This window comes from Artemia sp. Qi Xiang Cuo, chromosome 4, assembly GCF_049724085.1.
Source record: "Artemia sp. Qi Xiang Cuo chromosome 4, ASM4972408v1, whole genome shotgun sequence".
In the NCBI taxonomy this organism is placed as follows: domain Eukaryota; kingdom Metazoa; phylum Arthropoda; class Branchiopoda; order Anostraca; family Artemiidae; genus Artemia; species Artemia sp. Qi Xiang Cuo.
In genome coordinates, this window is record NC_142797.1 from 81,947,952 (window position 1) to 81,971,898 (window position 23,947).

General features: G+C 33.4%; 1 protein-coding gene across 1 annotated transcript in view; it reads right to left on the reverse strand.

Annotated features, from left to right (window-relative positions):
- Positions 1 to 23,735, reverse strand: part of LOC148953511 (putative methyltransferase-like protein 25) — a 52,512-nt gene extending 28,777 nt beyond the window's left edge. Inside the window, exons 1-3 of the mRNA XM_089087718.1 lie at positions 23,616 to 23,735; positions 12,971 to 14,254; positions 1,716 to 2,004 (exon numbers count right to left, since the gene is read on the reverse strand). Of these exons, the coding sequence (XP_088943844.1) occupies positions 1,716 to 2,004; positions 12,971 to 13,534 (853 nt within the window). The 5' untranslated portion in view covers positions 13,535 to 14,254; positions 23,616 to 23,735. The remainder of the gene's footprint in view (positions 1 to 1,715; positions 2,005 to 12,970; positions 14,255 to 23,615) is intronic.
- Between the last annotated feature and the right edge of the window lie 212 nt (positions 23,736 to 23,947).

The window sequence follows — 23,947 nt, forward strand, 5'->3', positions numbered from 1 at the left end:
CCAATATTTCTACCTAAATAATTACGCTATTAAATTTTTCTTTTACAAAAATAGATGTTTCTATTAAACCACCCACCGGCTCATCTACAAACTGCTGAAAACTTGGCGTTCCGTTAAGAAATACAATGAAAAACACTTTTGGTGGTAGGTAGTAAGCTAACAAGATAGTCTCAAGAAAAAAAAATACCCATTCGCAACGAGATTCGACTAGCGCTAACTTAAGCCAATCAGACTTTCTGTTGAATTTTCTATTAAGTCTAAATTTTAGTAGAAAAGGCTTTTTGTGTGAACGGGCACTTAGCATATCAGTAACAGGCACATTACTTTAAACAATATAATAACAAAACCAAGTACAATTAGTGTTTAAGCGTTCATTCTAAAAACAGTCACGAAAGTTAGTTAAACATCTTCTGTGACAAAAATCGTCTGTGGTAAAAGCAGATATACAGTCACATAATAAATAAAATTCAAAACGAGCAGAACAAAATAAGATTGAATAAATGAAATATAAACAAATAGTAACTGAAATCAATAATCAAGTTACCGTCCCTCAAACCCCTCAAAGACTAAAGTGTCATTTGCTCTTTACAGAAAACTATGTATATTTTTAGTGTATTTTCTTCTTTTTGCCAGAATTATTCCTTCTGATTAAATTTGATTCAAAACTATAGAAAATTTATGCTTAAATAAAATCTTTAGAGCCTCAATTGGTAATTTAGAAGCAATCTGTTCAATACAGTTTTTTGAAACCTTATTTTGAAACAGGAATAACTGATTTACCAATCGAAATTCAATGCATTTTAACAGAGGGTATTTAAAAGGAAGAAGGGATCGACGAAGATTTAATATGTTACCTTGAATATCCGAAATCTGGTTAATGTCGACATCCACGGGTGAGTGTCCGAATTTCCTTTTTCTCTGCTTGGATTCAATTAGCTTTGCGAGTCAGTTTTTTCAGTCTTATGCAATCTATGATGGTAAAAGTTAAATTTAAATTAGATTCTGTTAGTTTAGGTTGAATTAGGTTAGATTAGGTTAAATTTGGTTCTAACTACCAGAGATGGGTTAAAACCCTTATCTAACCTAACCTAACCTCACTTAACCAAACCTAATCTAACCGAACCTAACGTGTCATCCTCAAATCTTGCATTAAATTAAAAAAGTTGACTGCCAACACTGACTAAATCCAAGGATAAAAAAAAAAGTATTTAGGACATTCACCGCTGAATGTCGATTCACCATTTGCGGACATTCACGGTAACATATACATACTTGACTAAAGAAACTAGACTGATTATTTAACTAAAACGATATATATATATATATATATATATATATATATATATATATATATATATATATATATATATATATATATATATATATATATATATATATATATATATACATATTATATCACACTTAGCTCTGAAAACTCCTCCGTCTTTGTAAAACTTTTCAACGTATGATCTTAGCTATTGCATGCTACAAAACGATTTTTTCAACTTTAATCATAACTGGACTGCGAAATCCATAAAAATTTTTTTTATAAATACCAAAAAAATTGTAAGTGAAAACTTCGTATTGTTTGCAGGCAGATTTTCATCATATTCAAAAAGTACCAAGGATAACCTTCCTAGCTAAGATACGATGAAGGTAACTAACTATTGCACTTCAAGAAGAGGGGGGGGGGAGAAAATGCTCTATAGTCTTACCAATAGGACCACTCGCAAAAGGATTTGAAGCGAATTTCTCTTCTAGCAGGTGATAGCAGCAAGCCACACTGCAAACATGTGTGAGAAAAGGGTTTGAAGAAAACAACTTCAAAGAGGTGCTAGCTAGGTTTCCACAAGTGTGTAGGCCAGTTACTCCAGTCTTTGATTCGTTTCTAGGATTTTTGGATTGCAAAATCTCTTGTAAATCCATATCCTCAGTTATGTAGCAACTTTGATGACGAAATGAACATTCTTTTTGAGGCACATCGATACTTTTAGGAATAACTCTCTGAAAAAGGGAAGGAAAAGCTTAAAATAATAGAGCACCAAAAACAAAATTAAAACTGAAATAAACCTTCTTCCATGCGTACTTCCTTTGATGGTTGACTGATAAGGGGTAAATAATACTTTTGTAGCTGAGGGGAGCCTCTTTATACCCTGACATTAGTTATAACTTTATGATGTTTCTCCTCTTTAAAAACATTAATGTCTCCTCAGCACATGGGCGCCCATATGGGGGGGGGGGCAGGGGGGCGCTTTGGCCCCCCCCCCCTGGCTGAATGATGCTGCCTTATTTTTATATTTTTGTTCTGAGATTTCTATTATATAGCATTAAAAGTAGCAATTAGACGTAGTTTGCCCCCCCTGGAATTCAGCTTATGGGCGCCCATGCCTCAGCAATGTGTGTTTGGGCAAACAAGTCTAGGTGTCATTAAGTGAGATCGGAGGGTTTCGTCTTGGGCAGTGGGGGAGGGGAGGGGGGTGTCAATAACGCGAAATAAGTGAATTCTTAGGCAATATTTTAAGGGGATTTCTTAGGGTCAATCTTGGGAAGTGATCCTAAAATCCCCAAAACCTCTTCCTGTGTTCTGTTATTTAGAAGTCTAACATTCTTTTTACAGTGGGATTTGAAACAGAAAAATTATTCCAGATGAGACACACACAGTCTGATAAAAAAAAACTCTCAACTAATCACCTTTTTTGTCTTCTCCTATTTTCTCTCTCTGTCCCTTATTTTGTTTTCTTTGTGCATTTACGAAACTTCTCACAAGCTCTGTTATTTAATGGAAATTCTTCATTTCCTCAATTAACTTTATGTAAGTACTTAGTAGGAAAACATAAATCACAAAAATACCCTTTTTTGTCTTCTCCTATTTCCTCTCTCTGCCTCCTATTTTTTTCTTTGTGTATTTACGAGACTTCTCACAAGCTCTGCTATTCGTTTCCTCATTTAATTTTATGTATGTATTCAATAGTGAAACATAAATTTAAAAAAAGAACATCTCAAACTGATTTAAAATGTATGTTATTGACTGAAGTACGAGTAGTTCTTTTTTGTGAAAAGTACCTGGTATCTTTATATAGTATGACACTGCTTTAATTATGTTGCAGGGCAACACTGCTACTTTCATATTTTTCTTTTCTATTTTATTGTTGTCAGTTGTCTGTATCTAGGTAGCAGTAATACATGGAAATTAAATTTGATAATTCTCCAGCAATTTTTCAAAAAAGTATTTTTTCTAGCCTAAATAGTGTAAAACTTAAAAATAGTGTAGAAACTAAACTGTGTAAAAAAAAGAAGTAAAACAAACCTGTCCCAACTCCAAAAGTAAACTTAAGCATCGGATTTGCGAACAGAATCAAATTAGCTCTACAAGCCCCTAGATTGAAAACTCTGCATCTCTTTGATAAAAGTCATTAGGATATCTACAAGAAAGAAATGTTCAGATGTAAGCCCAAATTTGTGAGAGGTAGAAGCCAGTATCTTCGATATTTGTTTTGTGGATCTAGACCTGATACAACCCTTATCATGGAGGGAGAGGTTCCAAAATTCTTGTAAACAGGTGGTCTGGGAGAATGCATTATTGGATCTCACCAACATTTGGTTGGAAGTATGAGTAAGCTCCCTAGCTATATTTTCTCAGGGATCATACCACTTTTGATCAGTGCGGGGGAAGGCATCCCTAAACTCTTGTCCCCATGATATCTCACAGAACAGTTTGTCAAATCTCAATGAAACTTAGTAACCAACCTCTTTAGAAGAGGAGAGAGGAATTTTATCACTAAATTTATTTCATAAGCATATTTACCAGAAGGAGACGCCAGATCCTAACCAAATTTGGCACGAACTAAGAGCTAGGATCATAGTTATGCCTTGGTGCAGTTTGGAGCTAATTCGACCTCTTTGGAAGGGAGGAGGAGTGTCAAAATGTATTTTTACCCGCAAACTGCTAGACAGGATGGTAGCATATATTAAGCAAAACCTTACCAACAGTTGTAGTTACGGTATCGGGTAGCCGTACTTGACGGAACCTCTCTAAGAGAAGGAGTACATTTTGCCATTCGCATCCATAAGAATGACTTATGTGACCTCAAATAAATTTGATAGGATTAGTAGAAAGCAGTTTTTCTGCACCTCTAGCGGATTGAAGTGCAAACTAACGTAATCGTCACTTTTGTTAATCTAAAACTGGCATTCATCGATCACAGTAGCTGCAACACTTCACAGAACCTTGGCACCCAAGCTCTAGCAATGCTAAACTTCTAACTTTGTTGGTTGACTTGCTTTTGAAACAACCTATTCACGGGGTTCGTTCTACCTGCTCCTATGGTATCCCTAATGCCCGTGCCATATCATAGTCACATCTATCGATAAAGAAAGCCAAATATCATGAATGATAAGGCAATTTTCTTGATTTTAGCGTCACACTTGTATTTAAAAAGCAAAAAATTAAAATTGCAAGAAATTAGTTTAAAGAGTTTGCACCAACAGTAATTTGTGTTCAACTGTTTTTTACTAATGCTAAATCTTCTTAACTTTTGTCAGATTCCTCTCCCAGAGAAAAAAAACCGATGTTCTAACTCGAGAAATTATGAACGACGAACGTAATTGAACGTAATTTTGATTTTATCGACAAGCGTGACTATAATGTGGCACGGCCATAATCATTTCAAGTAGTTACTAACTATACCCGTACTATACCGTACCAGCACATTGACAGATTTGACAGAAGCAATTACACACAAACCTCCAGAGAATACTTAGTGACAGCAGGAACCAGATGTTATCCGTTTTTCTTAGCTCTAATGGATGGTCACTTTAGTTAAATTTACAAGGCTCACATTTCAATAGCGTTTTTAAATTAATGGATTTTTATTTTAATGAACTACTACTAATAACGCACGACACCAAAAGCACCTGAGAACAGTAGAGTTGAATCGCTCCTCTTAAAGAGCCTTTCTATTCTGAGACTCAGTTGTTACTCCCTATCAAGAAGTCTGCACTTCCTTAAAACCTTTTTTATAAACTGCTCCCAGACTATTTGGGATGTCCTATTTTCCCTTTGGCCCTAGCTGAATAGCCACAAAACATAATTTTTGGCAGCGTATTATCCTTCAAACGTAAAACATGATTTGATACACAGTCGTTAAAAGGACTACCTGGAATTGTTCTTCGAATAATCTTCTACAAACATCTAGCATATCTTCCTTATTGATCTTATATAATTGCAATATCATATCCTTGTCCTAATATAAGTATGCTAAGTGGGTTCGACTCCAAGTAAGTAAGGTGTAAACCCAAGAGTTCTAAACCTCAGTAAGATTAGAATTTCATTTATTTGACAGCCCGTCATTCGAAAAAAAAATATGAATCTTAGATCTCCAAGAGGAAGAAGAAGGTTAATAGCTATAGGATGTAAAATATACCTTATTGGATCACAAGTATATTTCCTATTTTCTTCTTTTCTGTAGTTCAGTCGTTGTGGCTCAACTTCAATTATACCCTACCTGAATTTTAGGTTTCTTATCTCTTACCCATAATCTACTCGTAAACTTACTCACTTCTAAGCATCAGCACTGTTTCTGTTTTTCAGAAAAACAGAATCAAAAGAAACAATGAAAAAAAAAGAACAGAAACAGGTCCATCAAAAACAGGTGACTTATTTCTCTTTTCTGTTCTGTTTCTTTTTTGGAAAAAAAGAATTAAATACAGGTTAGACAAAAACAGAAACAGAAAAAAACAGATGAAAAAAGAGAACAGAAACAAAAACAGGCCAGTCAAAAACAAGTGACTTGTTTCTACTTTCTGTTCTGTTTTTTTTTTGGAAAAACAGAAACAGGTTAGACAAAAATAGAAACGGAAGTAAAAACAGAAACAGTACCGACGCTTACTCGGTCCCCCCAATGTTTTTGACTAACGATGAATTTTCATTTTGATTTTCTTCGTTTTCGTTTTGGCATAATATCCCAGGTTTTTGTTTATGATATTTTGACTCCAAAATTCGAATTCGGCCCTTCAGGGGTTTTAATATTAATTTTTTCAAATAAATATCTTATCTTACTAAGTGAACTTTTACCATTTTCTATGGTTTTTAGCATGAAGCCTTTCGATTTTACACAGAAAACGATAAAAATTTCGGAACAGGTACAACTAAGTCTCAACAAGATATTTGACAACCAACATAACGTTTTTGCTTTCTTTAAATTACACTAGCATATTTTGCAAGTGGAGAACAAAGACACGTGCAAATACGGTATATTTTGGTCCAAATAATTTTTTTGTAATTGTATAAATTTGGCATTGATTAAGGAACCAGAGACTAAAATTTTGAGATTAAACAAGCGAATTTTTGTCCAGAGCTTTTTTAATATATAAATTTGCCATTGATTAAGGAACTTTACAATTAAAGCAATCTATCAATCTTCTCAAAATAAAACGCAAAAATGGACACATAGCTAAGAAGAATTGGCTGAAGAACTGAAAGAATCTTATAAGTCAGGGGATACAAAGTTGGTGAGCTTAGTCTTTGATGTACCTGGAGCTGGCTCTGGTTCAATGTCTATAAGCCAACTTCTCAACATCCTTAGGTTAGCATATGATGACTCTACTCAGCAACAGTAGTTACGAAACGCTAACCAGAACTCTAGGGTAAAACAGTAACAATAGTAAGTGATTAAGGATTTGAGTTGTGATTAGTAGGTGAGAAGGTGAGTCATTAAGGAGGTGAGTTGTGATTAGGAAGGATAGAACTTTCTAAATAATTTCTTAGACCACACTGCTTTTCCATTTAAAAAAAAAAAAAAATTTTAAACAAGAAAAACGGGTTTTAATTTTCTATAGAGCAGTGAAATATAAAACAATTAATTATACACAAATACTCCGAATATTTCGGCCCCACGTCCGGGAGCCTTTCTCAACGGAAAAAAAAAATATAAAATGAAACAAAAAAAATTTTCTTTTAAAAAAAACTTAACTTACATCAAAATAAAACATACTAAACACATAAAGAGAAAGAAAAAAGCAAAAGAAAAATATAAATAAATAAGAAACAAAACTCACATATTAAATAAACACTTCCATGCACTGAATGTCAATAATGATTCAACTCGCCTCCTCACAGTATATAAATTGAAATCTATCAAAAATAAAGAATACATTTATACTAAGACCAAAACAGTAAAAGGTCAACTAATCCCCCGGCCCATAACCCCTAACTAAATTTCACAAGTTCATCAACCAATTTATGAATTATAAATTGAACGGATTCTTTTGGTTGCAAGCTTAGCTGCAGTTCGTTTACTTTTCCCATCATTTAACCCATTCTGACCTTTGTTCGCAAGGTCATCTTTCGTTTCAGAACTATTATTAAAATCAGTACTGGTTGAATATCTTGCCTGCATTTTAATTAAACTATTATAAATTGAATTGATCCTAAGTTCCCCTTCATCTTTATTGATACTAGTACCCCCATATATTATCTTTTTTATTTCTATAATTTCCCTGAAGCTTTGTAAAAGTCCTACAGACGTATCTACTATTTTTGTTTGATCAAATAAAATACTGTGATGAGGAAAATTATAAAGATGTTCTGCAACAGCTGACTCAAACTTTTCAGGTGTTTTGTTTTGTTTTAGAGCGCAATCTCTTGCATTCTTGTGTTGTTGTAGCCTATTTTCTAAAGTTTGTTGCGTTCTTCCCACATAAAATTTACCACAAGAACATGGAATTTTGTAAACTCCCTTTTGCAAATTTCTCGGTACCTTGTCTTTCCCTTTATTTAACAACGAGCTTAAATTATGTCCTGATTTAAATGCTGTATTTATATTATGTTTTTTTAATTCTCTTCTTAATTTTTGTGATAAAATTGGGATGAAAGGCAAAGTTATGTAATTTGTTTCTTGATTGGACCCATCTTTTTCTAATATTTTTGGTTCCGTCAACTTTTTTTTCATTTTTTCAATTATTTGAGAAATCATATTTTCCGGAGAGCCATTACATATTAGAATATTCTTAATAAAAATTAGTTCATTTCTTATGTATCCTGGTGATACTAATTTTAATACCCTATCAACTAAAGAAATAACCACACCCCTTTTTACCTGGATTGGATGATTTGATGTGAAAGACAAATAACGGTTGTTATTAGTCGGTTTACGGTAAATTGAAAATGCTATTTCGTTATTATTTCTATGGATCAAAATAGCTAGAAACGGTAACTAATTCTCTGTTTCCTTTTCAATTGTAAAAATTAATTCTTCTCCCAAATTATTTAAATGTTCCAAAAAACCTTCAATTTCTGATTCCCCGTAATTCCAAATAACTAAAATATCATCCATATATCTGCCCCAAAATTTAGGTTTTAAAAAATATGTTTCTATAGCTAAATTTTCAACATACTCTACATAAATATTTGCTAACAACGGACTTAAAGGCCCTCCCATTGCTAAACCCCTAATTTGATGGTAAAAACTATCTCTAAACGTGAAATAGTTAGTATATCTGCTAGTTATTCTGACTAAATTTAATATAGTTTCCAGTTCAATTCCCGAAGATAATTCTTCTATATCATTTCTTCGTTCCTCAAGTTTTTTGGATAAAATACTAATCGATTTATCAAAAGGAATATACGTATACATGGATTTTATATCAAAACTGTACAATCTAGATTCTTCTGACATTTCTACACGTATAGGTTTATCTTTTAAAAATTCCGAGTTTTTTATATACGAATTTTGGAGATATAATAATGGTTTAAGTGTCATTGCTGCCCAGTTCTCCATTTTTACCGTTTGTGAATTGGTTGTTGAAACAATAGGTCTTAAGGGGATGCCTGTTTTATGTATTTTTGGCAAACCATATATTCTAGGGCTAACTGATCCCCTTGGAAAAAACTTGTGATACATCTGGGGTGTGATACTTCCATTTATTTTAAGGTCTTCTAAATCTTTTCTTAATCTTTTAGCATACAATTCAGTTGGGTCCGAGTTAAGTTTTTTATATGTTGAAGTATCACTTAGAATTGTTTCTATTTTACTATCATAATCATCTTTTTCTAGGATTACTACTGTATTGTTCTTATCCGCTTTCGTTATTATTAGAGAATCATCTTTTTGTAAATCTTTTAAAACTTTAATATCTTTTTTCTTAACTTTTTCTTGATAACAACCAAAATCTGTTAAAATATTCACTACCCTTAGTCTTAACTCATCTACATTATTTATATCTTTTGGAAACTTATGAATCCCTGTTTCAATCTTTGAAATAATTTCCTCTATCCGTTGTTAGCAAATATTTATGTAGAGTATGTTGAAAATTTAGCTATAGAAACATATTTTTTAAAACCTAAATTTTGGGGCAGATATATGGATGATATTTTAGTTATTTGGAATTTACGGGGAATCAGAAATTGAAGGTTTTTTGGAACATTTAAATAATTTGGGAGGAGAATTAATTTTTACAATTGAAAAGGAAACAGAGAATAAGTTACCGTTTCTAGATATTTTGATCCATAGAAATAATAACGAACTAGCATTTTCAATTTACCGTAAACCGACTAATAACAACTGTTATTTGTCTTTCACATCAAATCATCCGATCCAGGTAAACAGGGGTGTGGTTATTTCTTTAGTTGATAGGGTATTAAAATGAGTATCACCAGGATACATAAGAAATGAACTAATTTTTATTAAGGATATTCTAATAGGTAATGGCTATCCGGAAAATATGATTTTTCAAATAATTGAAAAAAGGAAAAAAAAGTTGACGGAACCAAAAATATTAGAAGAAGATGGCTCAAATCAAGAAACAAATTACATAACTTTGCCTTTCATCCCAATTTTATCACAAAAATTAAGAAGAGAATTAAAAAAACATAATATAAATACAGCATTTAAATCAGGACATAATATAAGCTCGTTGTTAAATAAAGGGAAAGACAAGGTACCGAGAAATTTGCAAAAGGGAGCGTACAAAATTCCATGTTCTTGTGGTAAATTTTATCTGGGAAGAACTCAACAAACTTTAGAAAATAGGCTACAACAACACAAGAATGCACTATATTGCGCTCTAAAACAAAACAAAGCTACAGAAACGTTTGAGTCAGCTGTTGCAGAGAATCTTTATAATTTTCTTCATCACAGTATTTTATTTCATCAAAAAAAAATAGTAGATAGGTCTGTAGGACTTTTACAAGGCTTCAGGGAAATTATAGAAATAAAAAATATAATATTTGGGGGTACTAGTATCAATAAAGATGAAGGAGACTTTAGGATCAATTAAATTTATAATAGTTTAATTAAAATGAAGGCAAGATATTCAACCAGTACTGATTTTAATAATAGTTCTGAAACGAAAGATGACCTTGCAAACAAAGGTCAGAATGGGTTAAATGATGGGAAAAGTAAACGAACTGCAGCTAAGCTTGCAACCAAAAGAATCCGTTCAATTTATAATTCATAAATTGGTTGATGAACTTGTGAAATTTAATTAGGGGTTATGGGCCGGGGGGTTAGTTGACCTTTTATTGTTTTGGTCTAAGTATAAATATATTCTTCATTTTTGATAGATTTCAATTTATATACTGTGAGGAGGCGAGTTGAATCATTATTGACATTCAGTGCATGGAAGTGTTTATTTAATGTGAGTTTTGTTTCTTATTTATTTATATTTTTCTTTTGTTTTTTTTCTTTCTCTTAATGTGTTTAGTATGTTTTATTTTGATGTATGTTAAGTTTTTTTTAAAAGAAAATTTTTTTTTGTTTCATTTTATATTTTTTTTTCCGTTGAGAAAGGCTCCCGGACGTGGGGCCGAAATATTCGGAGTATTTGTGTATAATTAATTGTTTTATATTTCACTGCTTTATAGAAAATTAAAACCCGTTTTTCTTGTTTAAAATTTTTTTTTTTTTTATATATAACTTTCTAATTTGAAGATCTGAACTAACTCTTAGATAATGTACTGTATCAATGCCAAAGACCAAGGATGATTCAGGCTTAAATCAAATTAAATAAAAAAAACAAGTTTTTTTAACTGAAAGTAAGGAGCGACATTAAAACTTAAAACGAACAGAAATTATTCCGTATATGAAAGGGGCTGTCCCCACCGCAACGCCACGCTCTTTACGCTAAAGTTTTTTTATTGTTTTAAAAAATAGAGTTGTGAGAAAGAGCCATAGCCCCTTTCATATACGGAATAATTTCTGTTCGTTTTAAGTTTTAATGTAGTTCCTTACTTTCAGTTAAAAAAGCTTGTTTTTTTTTATTTTGTTTTTGAACGTTTTTGAATTAATGCAGGTTTTTATTTTGGCTCACCGTACATGAATAATAATAAAAAAAAAACATATTAATTTTACTTTTATTTGGTTTAATGGCTTTCTCGAAGGTTGTTTAATTTTATTTGCGAACGTTTTTATGCGTAACTTACGAATTAAATTACGTAACGAACTTCTATAGTCATATATTTTTAATGCATATATTAGGGGGTTCGCCCCCTAGTCAATACCTCGCTCTTTACGCTAAAGTTCGAATTTTGTTCCAATTCTTTAAAAATGACCCCTTAATCAAAAAGGCTGTTAATTAGAATAAATAGCTCTTATGAAAGTGCTAAAAAATCTTTGGCTTAAAGAGCGAGGTATTGATTAGGGGGGAACCCAATCATATACGTAATAATTTCTGTTCGCTTTAAGTTTTGATGTCGCTCCTTACTTTCTGCTGAAAAACTTGTTTTTTTTTAAATTTAATTTCTGATCGTTTTTTTAAATAATGCTGGGAAATCCGGCGCCCTCTTTATAGCAATGTCCCTTCGCCCATGAAAACTTTCTCCAAGAAAAGATCCTCCCACATAATTCCTGATCCCCCCCCACTACCAGAAAAAAATCCCCCCTGAAAACGTCTGTATACTTCCCAATAACCAATATTATATGTAAACATTGGGTAAAGTTGATAACTTTCAGTCCTCCCCCCGGCGACTCCGGAGGATTAAGTCATCCTAAAAGACATAGTTAATATATTTTCGACCATGCTGAACAAAATGGCTATTTCCAAATTTTGATCGGGTGACTTTGGGAAAAAATGAGAGTGGGAGGGGGCCTAGTTGCCCTCCATTTTTTTGGTTAATTAAAAAGGGCACTAGAACTTTTAATTTCCGTTCGAATGAGCCCTCCCACGATATTCTAGGACCACTGGGTCAATACGATCACCCCTGGAAAAAAAACAAACCAAATAAACACACATCCCTGATCTTTCTTCTGGCAAAAACTACAAAATTCCACATGTTTGCAGATAGGAGCTTGAAACCTCTAGAGTGGGGTTCTCTGATACGCTGAATCTGATGATGGGATTTTCATTAAGGCTCTATAGTTTTTAGGGGGTGTATCCCCTTTTTTCGAAACTCAGGCAAATTTTCTAAGGCCCTTAACTTTTGATGGGTAAGACTGAACTTGATGGAACATATATATTTCAAATCAGCATTAAAATCTGATTCTTTTTATGTGTCTATTGGTATCAAAATTCTATTTTATAGAGTTTCGGACCTTACTTACAGTTCGTGACCACGAACTGTTTGTGATCACGATATTATGCACAGAAACTTAATTTTTTTCGGAAATAATGGAAGCAGAAATGCGGAACTTTTTTTAAGAAGATAGGAGTTGCGGGTCCAAGTGGGGAAGCAAAGAAGATAATTCGTGACGCAGAATAAGACTGATCAGAGCTTTGATTTATCAGAAACCTAAGAATTTTCCAAAACAGTGTTACACATAAATAATATGGCAGCACAACAGAGCTAAGAAGCTTCAAAAGAAAATTTACGGTAAGGAGCCGATAAGGACACAAAGGTAAGTATTATTGAATCCTATAATTCGGAATGGTAATAATCATTACTTCCAGTGCTATAAAAAATCTAATTCTATTCCAAGAGTGTTCTTAAGTTTTACTGAACCTTCAAATATTCACACAAGAAGAAACACTAACTAACCTTCACATATTTTTCTCTTGTCGTATTTTCTGTTTCATTCAAATTCATAACATCAAGTCCCACAACTCTCCAACCACTAATAGCAGAAAGTGTTTGTCCTAAAAATCCTTTTCCTGATCCAACGTCCAGAACAGTATCCAAATCTTCAATTTTCCAATTTGAAAGTAGAAAGCTACACATATGCTGGATCTCGTAGGATTTCTTGTCACCAACTGTATTAAACGCAAAAGCTCTTTCTAAAGGTTCAACCTGGAATATCTTTGAAAGAGACAAAAACGAATTATTTCTAATATCTGATAAAAAGTTTTCAAGATAGTTTCTATTAAAAGTTTTCACGTTAGAAAATTGACATTCACTCTCGAATGATGCTTGCTTCATTAAAAACAAAGGAATGTCTCCCGGCTTATGGATACAGTCTAAAGATAATTTCATTTCATCCGTTAATACCGTGTTATGATATTCATGGCTGAAATAATGAACCATATGGCAATTCGCCAAAATCGAGTGGTTTTCGAGAAAATCAGCAACATTTTCCAAAGCAGCTTTTACTTCTTTCACTGACATGTTCAGAGAAAAGAGCTTTAGAAAGGATTATTGTCTAACAACTGATCTTAGTAGGCTGTGGACAGCGTAGGCGGTGGGACCTCGCACTTGTACTATGATGAACTGTGTAATATGCTGAAATGTATCCCTGTTTTACACAAAACTTAGCACATAGTAGTCAGCAATTAAAATGCATTAGTTAACTAACAGAAATGTTTTTTTAGGGTTGGCAAATTAAAGAACCAATATTAAAATAATTGTAACTTCATTAAGAAAGCAAAATTTTAATCCTTGGTTAACGAATAGTATTCTTAATATGAATCTTGCCTTTATTTTATTTCATTAGCAATAGAATCTACCCTGGAAACTATGTTCCTCAATTTTGATCTGCTTAGTTGGGATTTTAGCATATCTTGATACATCAAAAGTCACGATCAGAACTATTGCTCGTACTAACACACTTAAAGCCCATAAAAACTGAAAGTTTTTTAAACTTGCTTCGCACCAAAGCTAACACTTCACTATCTTCGGAAAATTCTAAAACATTGACTTTATCTAATAATGCTATTATATCACTGGCAACTTTTTTGGCACTTCGACTACAATCTTGGGAGAGACAAACTGAAGCCACTCCTTTGTAGTAACCAAATTCAGCACCAATATCGAAACCATGAACAAGACCTATTTTTTCACCAGCCACTGTGCCTTTAGCTTCACCGTCGTGGAAACCTTCTACATAACCTAGAAAAAAGAAGTTACAAGACACTTCTTTAAAAGAGTTGACTTCAGAAATCGTTCTTTATAATTAATAGAAGAAACTGAGGATAACGTAGTGGTCACGTACACACCTCTTACGTCAAGAGGTGTTGATTTACAAAATAAACGAGATGAATCGCAGCATGACTAATTGAGTATCCTTCCCAGAATTTAGGTTAACTTAGTAGGCACCGAAATTGAACTTGCTTAGAAATAAACTGCAAAAGACAAGTTAAGCACTGTCGTTCATAAATGCCTGTAAAATATTTAGCTCACAGGTGTTAAGAATAAGAGTAATTAAATATGAAATAAAACTGAGTCAGAACAGAGCAGATCTGAGTTAACCCGGGTCCCTAACTGGTGATGAGCAGTAGTATACAATGCAGGTATAGATGAGGTAAGATGAGCAGGTATACAATGTTATTGTAACAGCTCATGCATTCTTCGTGATTTTTTTCATAGTTGCGGGTTTGGTAACTAACTAGTGACCCTAGGAATGAGAGTGTTGCAGAAATAGTTTTACTTTCAGCAAAGCACAAACAATATTCTAGCAATAACAAAGTCAAGAGGGTGGCAACACCTTTACATTTACAATAATTGCTGTCAGATTTTAGGCTCTTCTTGGAAATAGGAATCTATATTAGCCTATTTTGGGCTTTCTCACAATTTCTCTACCTTCTTAGAAAAAACATCTCATTTCACAGACCTCTCCTGCTCACCCATCTAATTAAATCCAAGAAAAATATTAACAAAAAAGTTGAGATTATCAATTGTAACGTTTTTGCCTGTATTTTTCATATAATTTACATTGAGGAATTTTTATCCCCTGAATTTGTTTCCCTATGTTTGTGGGTAACACAATAAAATTTTGAGGATTAAAAGCCGACAAAAAAAAAGAGAGCCTAACCTATCACCCAACCCTCCTCCTTTCCTGGCTTGGGACAGGCTGCTCACTTAAACCCCAAAAGGCAAGGATCCTCACAGGCGGAGTTAAATCAGCTGCGACAATTGTATTTTATTAATATTGGTGGTGGTTTTATTTCTCTTTGGTTTATTTTAGTTTTTTTCTTGTCTTTGTTTCTTTTGTGCTGATGACGCCTAGTTTACATACAGGCGAAATATCCGCATTGTTTTAGTCTGTCATCTTTACACTCTACTGGGCACAGTCTCGTTTGTCTCTCTTTAAGTCTTATCTCTCTTTGTTGTTTTCAGGTAAGCATTATAAAACTACTCTTGGCTAGACTGCAAGGCCGTGCCCAGGATTTGTTTTCGGAGGGGGTTTTAGTCAAAAAAATAATTTCGGGGGGGGGGGGATTACACAAAAAAAGTCATATAACTTTAGCTTAAGTTCTCCATATAAAACCGAGGAATTCTCCTTTGAACACGTTCAAACAACTCTGACAAATGTTCACAAAGCAATTTTATTTTTTAACTCTTCCTGCAAAAAAAAAAAAAAATATGTATAAGATTCTTTTGAGATGCCTGTAGTATTAGCTATTTCATGGTCTTACAACCCGGTAATTAGCCGAAACTAAATAAATTACTTAAACCATTTTTGGCAACAATACAGTACATACAGACATGCAACATATGGAGTATCTTCACTGCTTGTGCGACCACGTTTAAATTCAATTATGTAATTTTGTATTGTTGCATATCAAGAGGCAAACTAACACACCGTGTTGACATAAGTTGGATAAATCATTAGATGATATATATTTGAAGGATAGTCCAATTGTAAAATTTGCTCCTTAATAAACAGGGGCGAATCTAGAGCAAAAGCTTGGGGGAGGCCCAATGTGACAAGGGCGCCAATGAGCAAAATCTTGGGGGATAGGGGGGGGGGGAATGCGACAAAAATATCAATAATTCACCAAATTGACAAATTTAATTAAAAAAAAAGTAAAAAAAGAAAAAAAACAGGATAAGAGGGCGCCAGAAAAAATCTTAGGGGTGCTGGGGTCCCTCGCCCCCTGGATCCGCCAGTGTTAATAAGTATCAATATTAGATAAACTTTGAGAATTGTAATTATTGTTTTTTGCGTTTTTTCGTATTCATATGACAGAAGGCATTTTCTTGGAAATCTGCATTTTTACCACTTCTTATGTCATCTATAAACTATGATAAAAACTGTAAAAGTAACCCCTTTACTGTAATATTAAATAAAAAGACAAACAAGTTTTTTCAACTGAAAGTATGGAGCAACATTAAAACTTAAATGAAAAGAAAATATTCCGCATATGAGGGGGTGGCCCCTCCTAAATACCTCGCTCTTTACACTAAAGTTTTATAGTACTTAAAAAAATTATTATTCTAATTAAACGGTCCTTGTGTTTCAAGAGTCTTTCTTAAAGAATTGGGACAAATAGCCAAACTTTAGTGTGAAGAGCAAGGTATTTAGGAGGGGACCAACCCCCCCCCCCTCATATAAGGAATATTCTTTTTTTAGTTTTAATGTTGCTCCTCACTTTCAGTGAAAAACAATTTTCTTTTTTTTTTTAATATTTTATTTCATTTCTGATTGTTATTCACATAATGCCGAGAAATCAGGCTCCCCTTCCATGGAAAACTTCCTCACCCAAGGAAATCCTCCATGGAGACTTTCTCCTACGGAAAATCCCCCCCACCTGAAAAATTCTACCCTTGCAGAAAATTCCCACCAGGAAATTTCTTGCATACAATTCCGCCTGAAAACTTCTCCCTGGCATACTTTCATTCGAAAAAGACTTTGATTTCTGATCGTTTTTCAAATTTTGGTATACCAGAAATTGGTGTTAAAAGGAAAACTTTAATTAAACCCTTTTACAAGAAAGGCGATAGGAATGAGTATGGTAGTTATAAAGGCATTAGCTTGGGTTCTGTAGGAAGCAAATTTCTGAATATGATGATACTGATTAAACTTAGAGGTGCTACAGATAAAGCTTTAATAGAATAACAGTGTGAATTTGGGGAGGGAAGATGCACCAGCAAACTTTTCACTCATAGATTAGTGATTCAGAGGTACATGAATCATCAGTCCCCTTTAGTCCTTAGATTTACAAATTCTGAGCAAGCATTTGATTCAGCTGATAGAAGAGCTTTACTGGAAGTTTTATCCTTATATTGCATACTAGATAAATATACTAAATGTTCACTGTTGTGTATGAGAACAACATTACTGTGGTTAAGGTAGGAAATGAGGTTAGTAGCTGGTTTTACATTGAATCTTGAGTTAAGCAGGGTTGCATTCTATCACCATTCAGATGGATCATTTTGATAGACTTTGTCCTAAGGAACACAGCAAAGACTATGGAAGAGCATGGAATTAAATGAGAAGATGAGACTATCCTAGACTTAGATTATGCTGATGTTTTGAGTTTCCTAGATGAATATGTTAGCAAAATGAATGATTTTTGGAGGTTTTGAGAATTCAGGGTACAAGAATAGGTTTGAAAATTGATTTTATAAAGACTATGCTAATTCTCTAGGAATAAGTGAAGGTGAAGAGGTGATATTGGGTACCAAAAAGATTAATCAAGTGCAAAGCTTAACTTACCTGGGTAGTGTTATAAGTAAAGGTTGTCGATGCAGTGAAGATGTTAAAAGTGGAATAGCCATGACCCAGGGTGTTTATTCACAGTTGGAAAAAGTTTGAAAGAATAGGAAGATAGGTCTGTGAACCAAGATTAGAATATTGGAAGCTATAGTGATGACAGTGGTCAAGTATGGTTCTGAGACATGGGTGCTTTTGAAGATAGAAGAACATTGGTTAGATGTTTTTAGAGGAAGTGGGTTTTTTTGGGTACCTGTTTCATTAACTGTATTTCAAACAGTAAGTAGCAAAAAAATCTGGTTCAATTCTGCTTTCTTGGGCTATAATGAGAGGAAGGTTGAGATGGCTAGTAGATGTTTTGCAGATGAAGGATGCCATATTACTAAAGATTGTCCTTTTTGACCATCCATTAAGTACTAAACAAAAAGCAAGTCATCCCTGAATGGGGTGGGATGAGGTTGTAAGATAAAATCTACATGGAACTGGAATTTCTTGGGAGGGTGTAAAGAGGGAAGCTTTGAATGATGCTTGTATGCTCAATGTTCCTGATTTATGACATTCACCCACTTTTTACTGCTTTTGCATACTGTGCCTTTCCAAAGGGGTTTGGTTTGTCACAGTTGCTGCATATCTTTTCCTTTGAAGGACATTTGCGGGAAAGTGAGTACTCTCCTCCACAGAAATAGCATTGTCTTACTGGTAGGGCATGGTTTGATTTCTTTGCTCTCCAGACAAATCCATTTCATGCTTTATGAGTGTTTCTTCATAAGCTAGGCTGCCACATGTATTGGGTATGGTAATGACATTGTCCTGAGCTGCACTTGGGTTTCTATATGTGTCTGCATAATAGTAACTGCTTGTGACAGAGTTAGATTGGAACCTGCTTGGAGGAGTTTCTCTCTCATTGATCATGTTTATGAAAGAGGTACCTTGCAAACACAGTAGTACACTGAGGGAAGATATATTCACTGAACTTGTTCATGTATGGTTCAATTTTGTCCTGTTCTTCAGCTGCAATTGTAAAGGAACTAAAAATGTCTTGCCCTTTATCTCCAAGCCAGAACAGCAGAAAGGTGCATTGCTCTTTTTCTGGTTTTCCACTAAGGAGTTCTTGAAACATCAGCTTTGCATGATTCTTGAATCTTGTCCATGCCTCTTTGAGGGGTATCACTTGTCCAATCCATTGCAGGATATGGGATGTTGGCTTCCATGTTGTTTTAGAGCATTTATGACACCATGCAGAAAGTCTCAGTGTTTATTCCTTAGACATAGAGACCCAGGTCATCTAGAACAGAAAGGTAAGAATATTAAACTATCACTAGCCAGGCTTATGGCTTCTTCCACTAAGATGTGGGCTTGGGCCAGAAGTTTGTTGACTGTGTCTTACCACAGGGTGGGGGGGGTCATCTGGGTCATTTTCATCAATGCAGGGTTGGGTTGAAGTTAAACACAACCCATGCCAGGGCATCATATAGCATACAAAAATGAATGTATCAGCGAACAGTGTGCTATATGAGCTACATCAAGAGAGGAGTTTACAAAGTACATGGCAGAGGGGACAATAAAGTACAGTAACAGGGTTGAAGCCAAAATCCATCCCTGGAAGCCCATAGTCAATTAGTAGTATATAGTGCCATGCTGCTTATTGATGTATTTTAGTTTTGTATATTGTTTATCTCTTGTTTTCATTTTGATTCATTTGTCTCTCTTATTTTTTTATGTATGATGGGTTTTCAAATAAATTTAATTTCATTACACAATAGATCTTCAAAGGTAAAACATGGTAAGCAGCCTATATAAATCCATGAATGGTGTTTAAACTTTATCAAAGTTGGAATTTAATAGTTTATGGAGTCAATAAATAAACTAAAACTGGTAATCTGAGTATCTTAGACAATACATATTAAGTAGCCTTTTCTGCCAGCTGGCTTCTGTTTTTTTAGCCACTGTTTCTTTTTTATATCAAAGGTTTTTTATGTTTAATTTTTGATGATATACCTGAGGCTGATACTACAGTGTAGATGTCCAAAATCAATACATAGTAAGTATATATTTTGTATCTAGAGTTGATTTCCACTAAAGTTGAAATTCAAGGGTTTTCTATAAATCAAAAGATACACATGTGATGATTACTGTAAAACAAACCCCATTATCAGTGGTGTCAATTGGGGTAGAGTGATTCTCCCCAGGTATTTTTGGTACCCTCCCTCTCCCTAGGCTTTGTAAAATACCTTTTTTGGTACTTTTATTAAAAAATGGCTTTTTTGGGTAATTTCATGGCAGAGAGAGAAATAAACAACTGATTTGTTGAATATCTTACATTTTTTCAAACATATTTTTGCCCATTCCCATTTCCTGTGGATTCATGCCACTGGACATTTCACAGAAGGTTTGAGCAACATTATAATACAAGATGCAAATGGTGTATAGGGGTGTTTTATAAGCTATATTTAGTTTTAAATAAATAAGAAAATGGTTGTGACTCCTCCTAAAACCATTACTCTTAGCACAATAACTCCCACCAAGACTGCTCATATATTGTCTTTACTCCTAACTAACATTATTTGTATTATCAATTAAACTTTATGCCAACAATACTAATATTATTGTATACAAAAATAAAAAACCTAAAAAAATAAAAAAATTATCCTGAATAAATAGAGTTTTTCCAAGATAAGTAAAGAGCAAAGTTTCATGCCTAGATTGAATTAATGGATAAATTAATTATTAGGGCCATATATGAGATCACCAGGAGGGGGGTGCATTTGAAAGTGAAGTGAATCATAATTTGGAAGAGAATCAAAAAAGGAATCAAATAGTGTGTTCACCTTCTCACTATGTCAGTTATTGGATACAAGATTCTATGGTAAATATTTTACTGTTCATATTACTGACTAATGAAAAAAGGAAATGTACTACTCAATGCCTTTTTGATGCTTTTTACAAATACAATGCCACTTCTCTTGCAAATTCAAATTTAAACCCTTGAAAATGACCAAAAAATTCTAGTTTTTGGGTATAAAAAAGGCTTAAACCATGGATTTCAAACTTACTGTTTGATTATAAATCCATTTTTAAAGTTATATAATCCATAAGCATTGATTTATCACAATTAAGTTGAATAAAATATTCAAAACAATATCTCCATTTTTCTATCCTTCATGTTTCTTCTGTTGGCTTTGATATTTTATGACATATAAGTGAAACAACAGTTTTTAAGCAGCCTAACAGAGCAAGAAGAAAACATGGTGGATTTGCTTTGAATTGTTTTTCATCACTTTAATCTTGACAAACCAATGTTTGTAAATTAAACAGCTTTGTGCATAATTTACATAAAGCTTTGATGACAGCTTTCACATAAATGATAGGTAAGTTTAAACTTCCACCCCACCCCCCTAATGTGCAAATATATACCCTGAATTGGTTTCTATAGGGGTGGGGGTAAAATTCATTTCCAAAAAAAACTATTATTATATTTGGAAAGAGCATAATATGAATAACAAAAAATTTACCTGCAAATCCTTTTTTATGCTCTTTCTCCATATAATAATCAGTTTTATTGCTAATGTATCCTCTCCCCTAATATCATATATATATATAGATATATATATGTCCAATGTACTAATGTCTAATATATGTATCCTCCTCCTAAGGAAATAAAAAAACTAAAAAAAAAACAACCACTAAAACAATTAAATTCTTACTTTATAATATTCAGGGTGTTTTTATTATTCAGATTATCATGATTCTTTCTATTATTATCCATTTTAAACATCATTTCAAATAATATTTTAGTATATATTAAATACTTGGTTAAGGTCTTGATTAGGGGCTATTGAGTAGGAAACATGTTCAAAATAATTCTTAATTCATAGGCTAATATGCAGAATAACTGGGTAAAGTTCTACCAAATCATATTATTGAGTTAGGAATAAAGTGAATACACCATTTGATGCCTTTTTTTATGCTGATTACAAATATAATAATAATAAGCCTAATACATTTTGCATGCAGCTCCACTACACTTTACCCTCCCTCCCCCAACTCCCTTAACCTGCAAATATATAGCCCAACTATATATTTTCCATGCATTCTTCCAATGTATCTCTCTTGTTTCAACTCATGTACATTAAAAAAAGGAATTGAGTAGCCTAGGGCTAGTTTGGGTCAATATATACCAAATCATATTATTGAGTTAGGACTAAAGTGAATACACCATTCGATGCCTTTTTTTTATGCTGATTACGAATATAATAAGCATTTCTATCGGAAATGAATTTCAGCCCCCCCTATATAGGCTATACCTAACCTAACCCATCCTAACCTAACCTAACCGGTCAATATATACCAAATCATGTCATTGAGTTAGGATTAAAGTGAATACACCATTCGATGCCTTTTTTATGCTGATTATGAATATAATAAGCATATGTATCAGAAATGAATTTCAGCCCTGGTATTTGTTTAGCCTTGTGTCGCATGATAAGGAGACATGTTAAGAAGACAATACTTACTTTTAAATATGTATAATGATCCTAGTTCTTACATTATCCAACGGGAGAACCTTTATCATCAAGTCTTTCCTCTAAAAATCCTCAAAAGAGAAAAAGTTTCCAAATATCACCATGTTGAAAATTCAATGCTTAAGTCTTTTAAAATTGTCGCTTTAAATTGCTGCCTAATAAGTTCTTTTATAGATACCGTTCATGCCGGTCTTTTTAATATTTTTTTTTAAAGAGCAGTGGCGAAGGGCGAATAGCAGTAGCGTAAATACAAAATATTAATAGCAGTGGCGAAAATCAAAATGTTGTATTTTCGGCGAAAAACCGAAAATACAAAATATGCACAGCATTGAAAAGAAATGAAATAATATAAAAAAAATTATATAAAAAAAACATAACCTAACCTAAAAAGATGCATGGAATTTTTTTTTCACTGCTTTTTCTTTAAACACATTTTTTGACACACGTACTAAATGCTATCTATAAAACAACTTATTTGGCGGCAGTTTACAGCAGCAATTTTAAAAGACTTAAGCAATGTGGTACTTTTAGCATGGGTTTTGGAAACATTTTCTTTTAAGCTTGAAAAGGAAGGATTTTTAGAGGACAGACTTGAGGATAAAGATTCTCCCGTTGGATAATATAAGAACTAGGATCATTATACATATTTTAAAGTAAGAATTGTTTTCTTAACATGACTCCTTATCATGCAACACAAGGCTAAACAAATACCTCAGCCCCCCCTATATAGGCTATACCTAACCTAACCCTAAATTGGCCTATATAGGGGGGGGCTGAAATTCATTTCCAATATAAATGCTTATTATATTCGTAATCAGAATAAAAAAGGCATCGAATGGTGTATTCACTTTAGTCCTAACTCAATAATATGATTTGGTATATATTGACCACCTAACCCTAAATTGGCCTATATAGGGGGGGGGGGGGCTGAAATTCATTTCCGATAGAAATGCTTATTATATTCGTAATCAGCATAAAAAAAGGCATCGAATGGTGTATTTGCTTTAGTCCTAACTCAATAATATGATTTGGTATATATTGACCCTAGTTTGTCCACCTTGTCCCTTTATCAGTTATGGAATCTTGAATATGCTTACCTTCTGTTTCTACAAAGTGCCAGTATAATTGGGATTGCAGAAGTAGCCTATAAGTTATCTCATTGTTGTGTTGGGCTATGCCTAGCCTAATCTAGGTGACAATGCCTGATAGCCTAAGAACATTTAAACTGTTATTGCTAACAGATGGAACTCGGGAGTACCTAATTTTCTATTTGAATAGATGAAAATTTAACCTTTTTGACGAACTAATTCTTCAGAAAACAAAGCAGCATCAAATGCATCATCAAAGTCCTCAAGCTCAGAGGCCATATCATGCAATTTTAAATATTTTGCTTAATTAATGTCATTTTCGCGCATTGCTACCACTCGACCGATACCAAAAAGCGCTGCTGGTCGATGAAGAAAGCGGTCTTTTTGCGGTATCCTTTTTACCGAAACACGGTATAATTTATGGTATATTTTGATTCCCGTAATGCAAATACGTCGCCACTAGTTTCAACCAAAAATTGCTTTTTTAAAGTAATTAATTCCTTGCTACTTTTCTAGCAAATGGATACTATTCTTT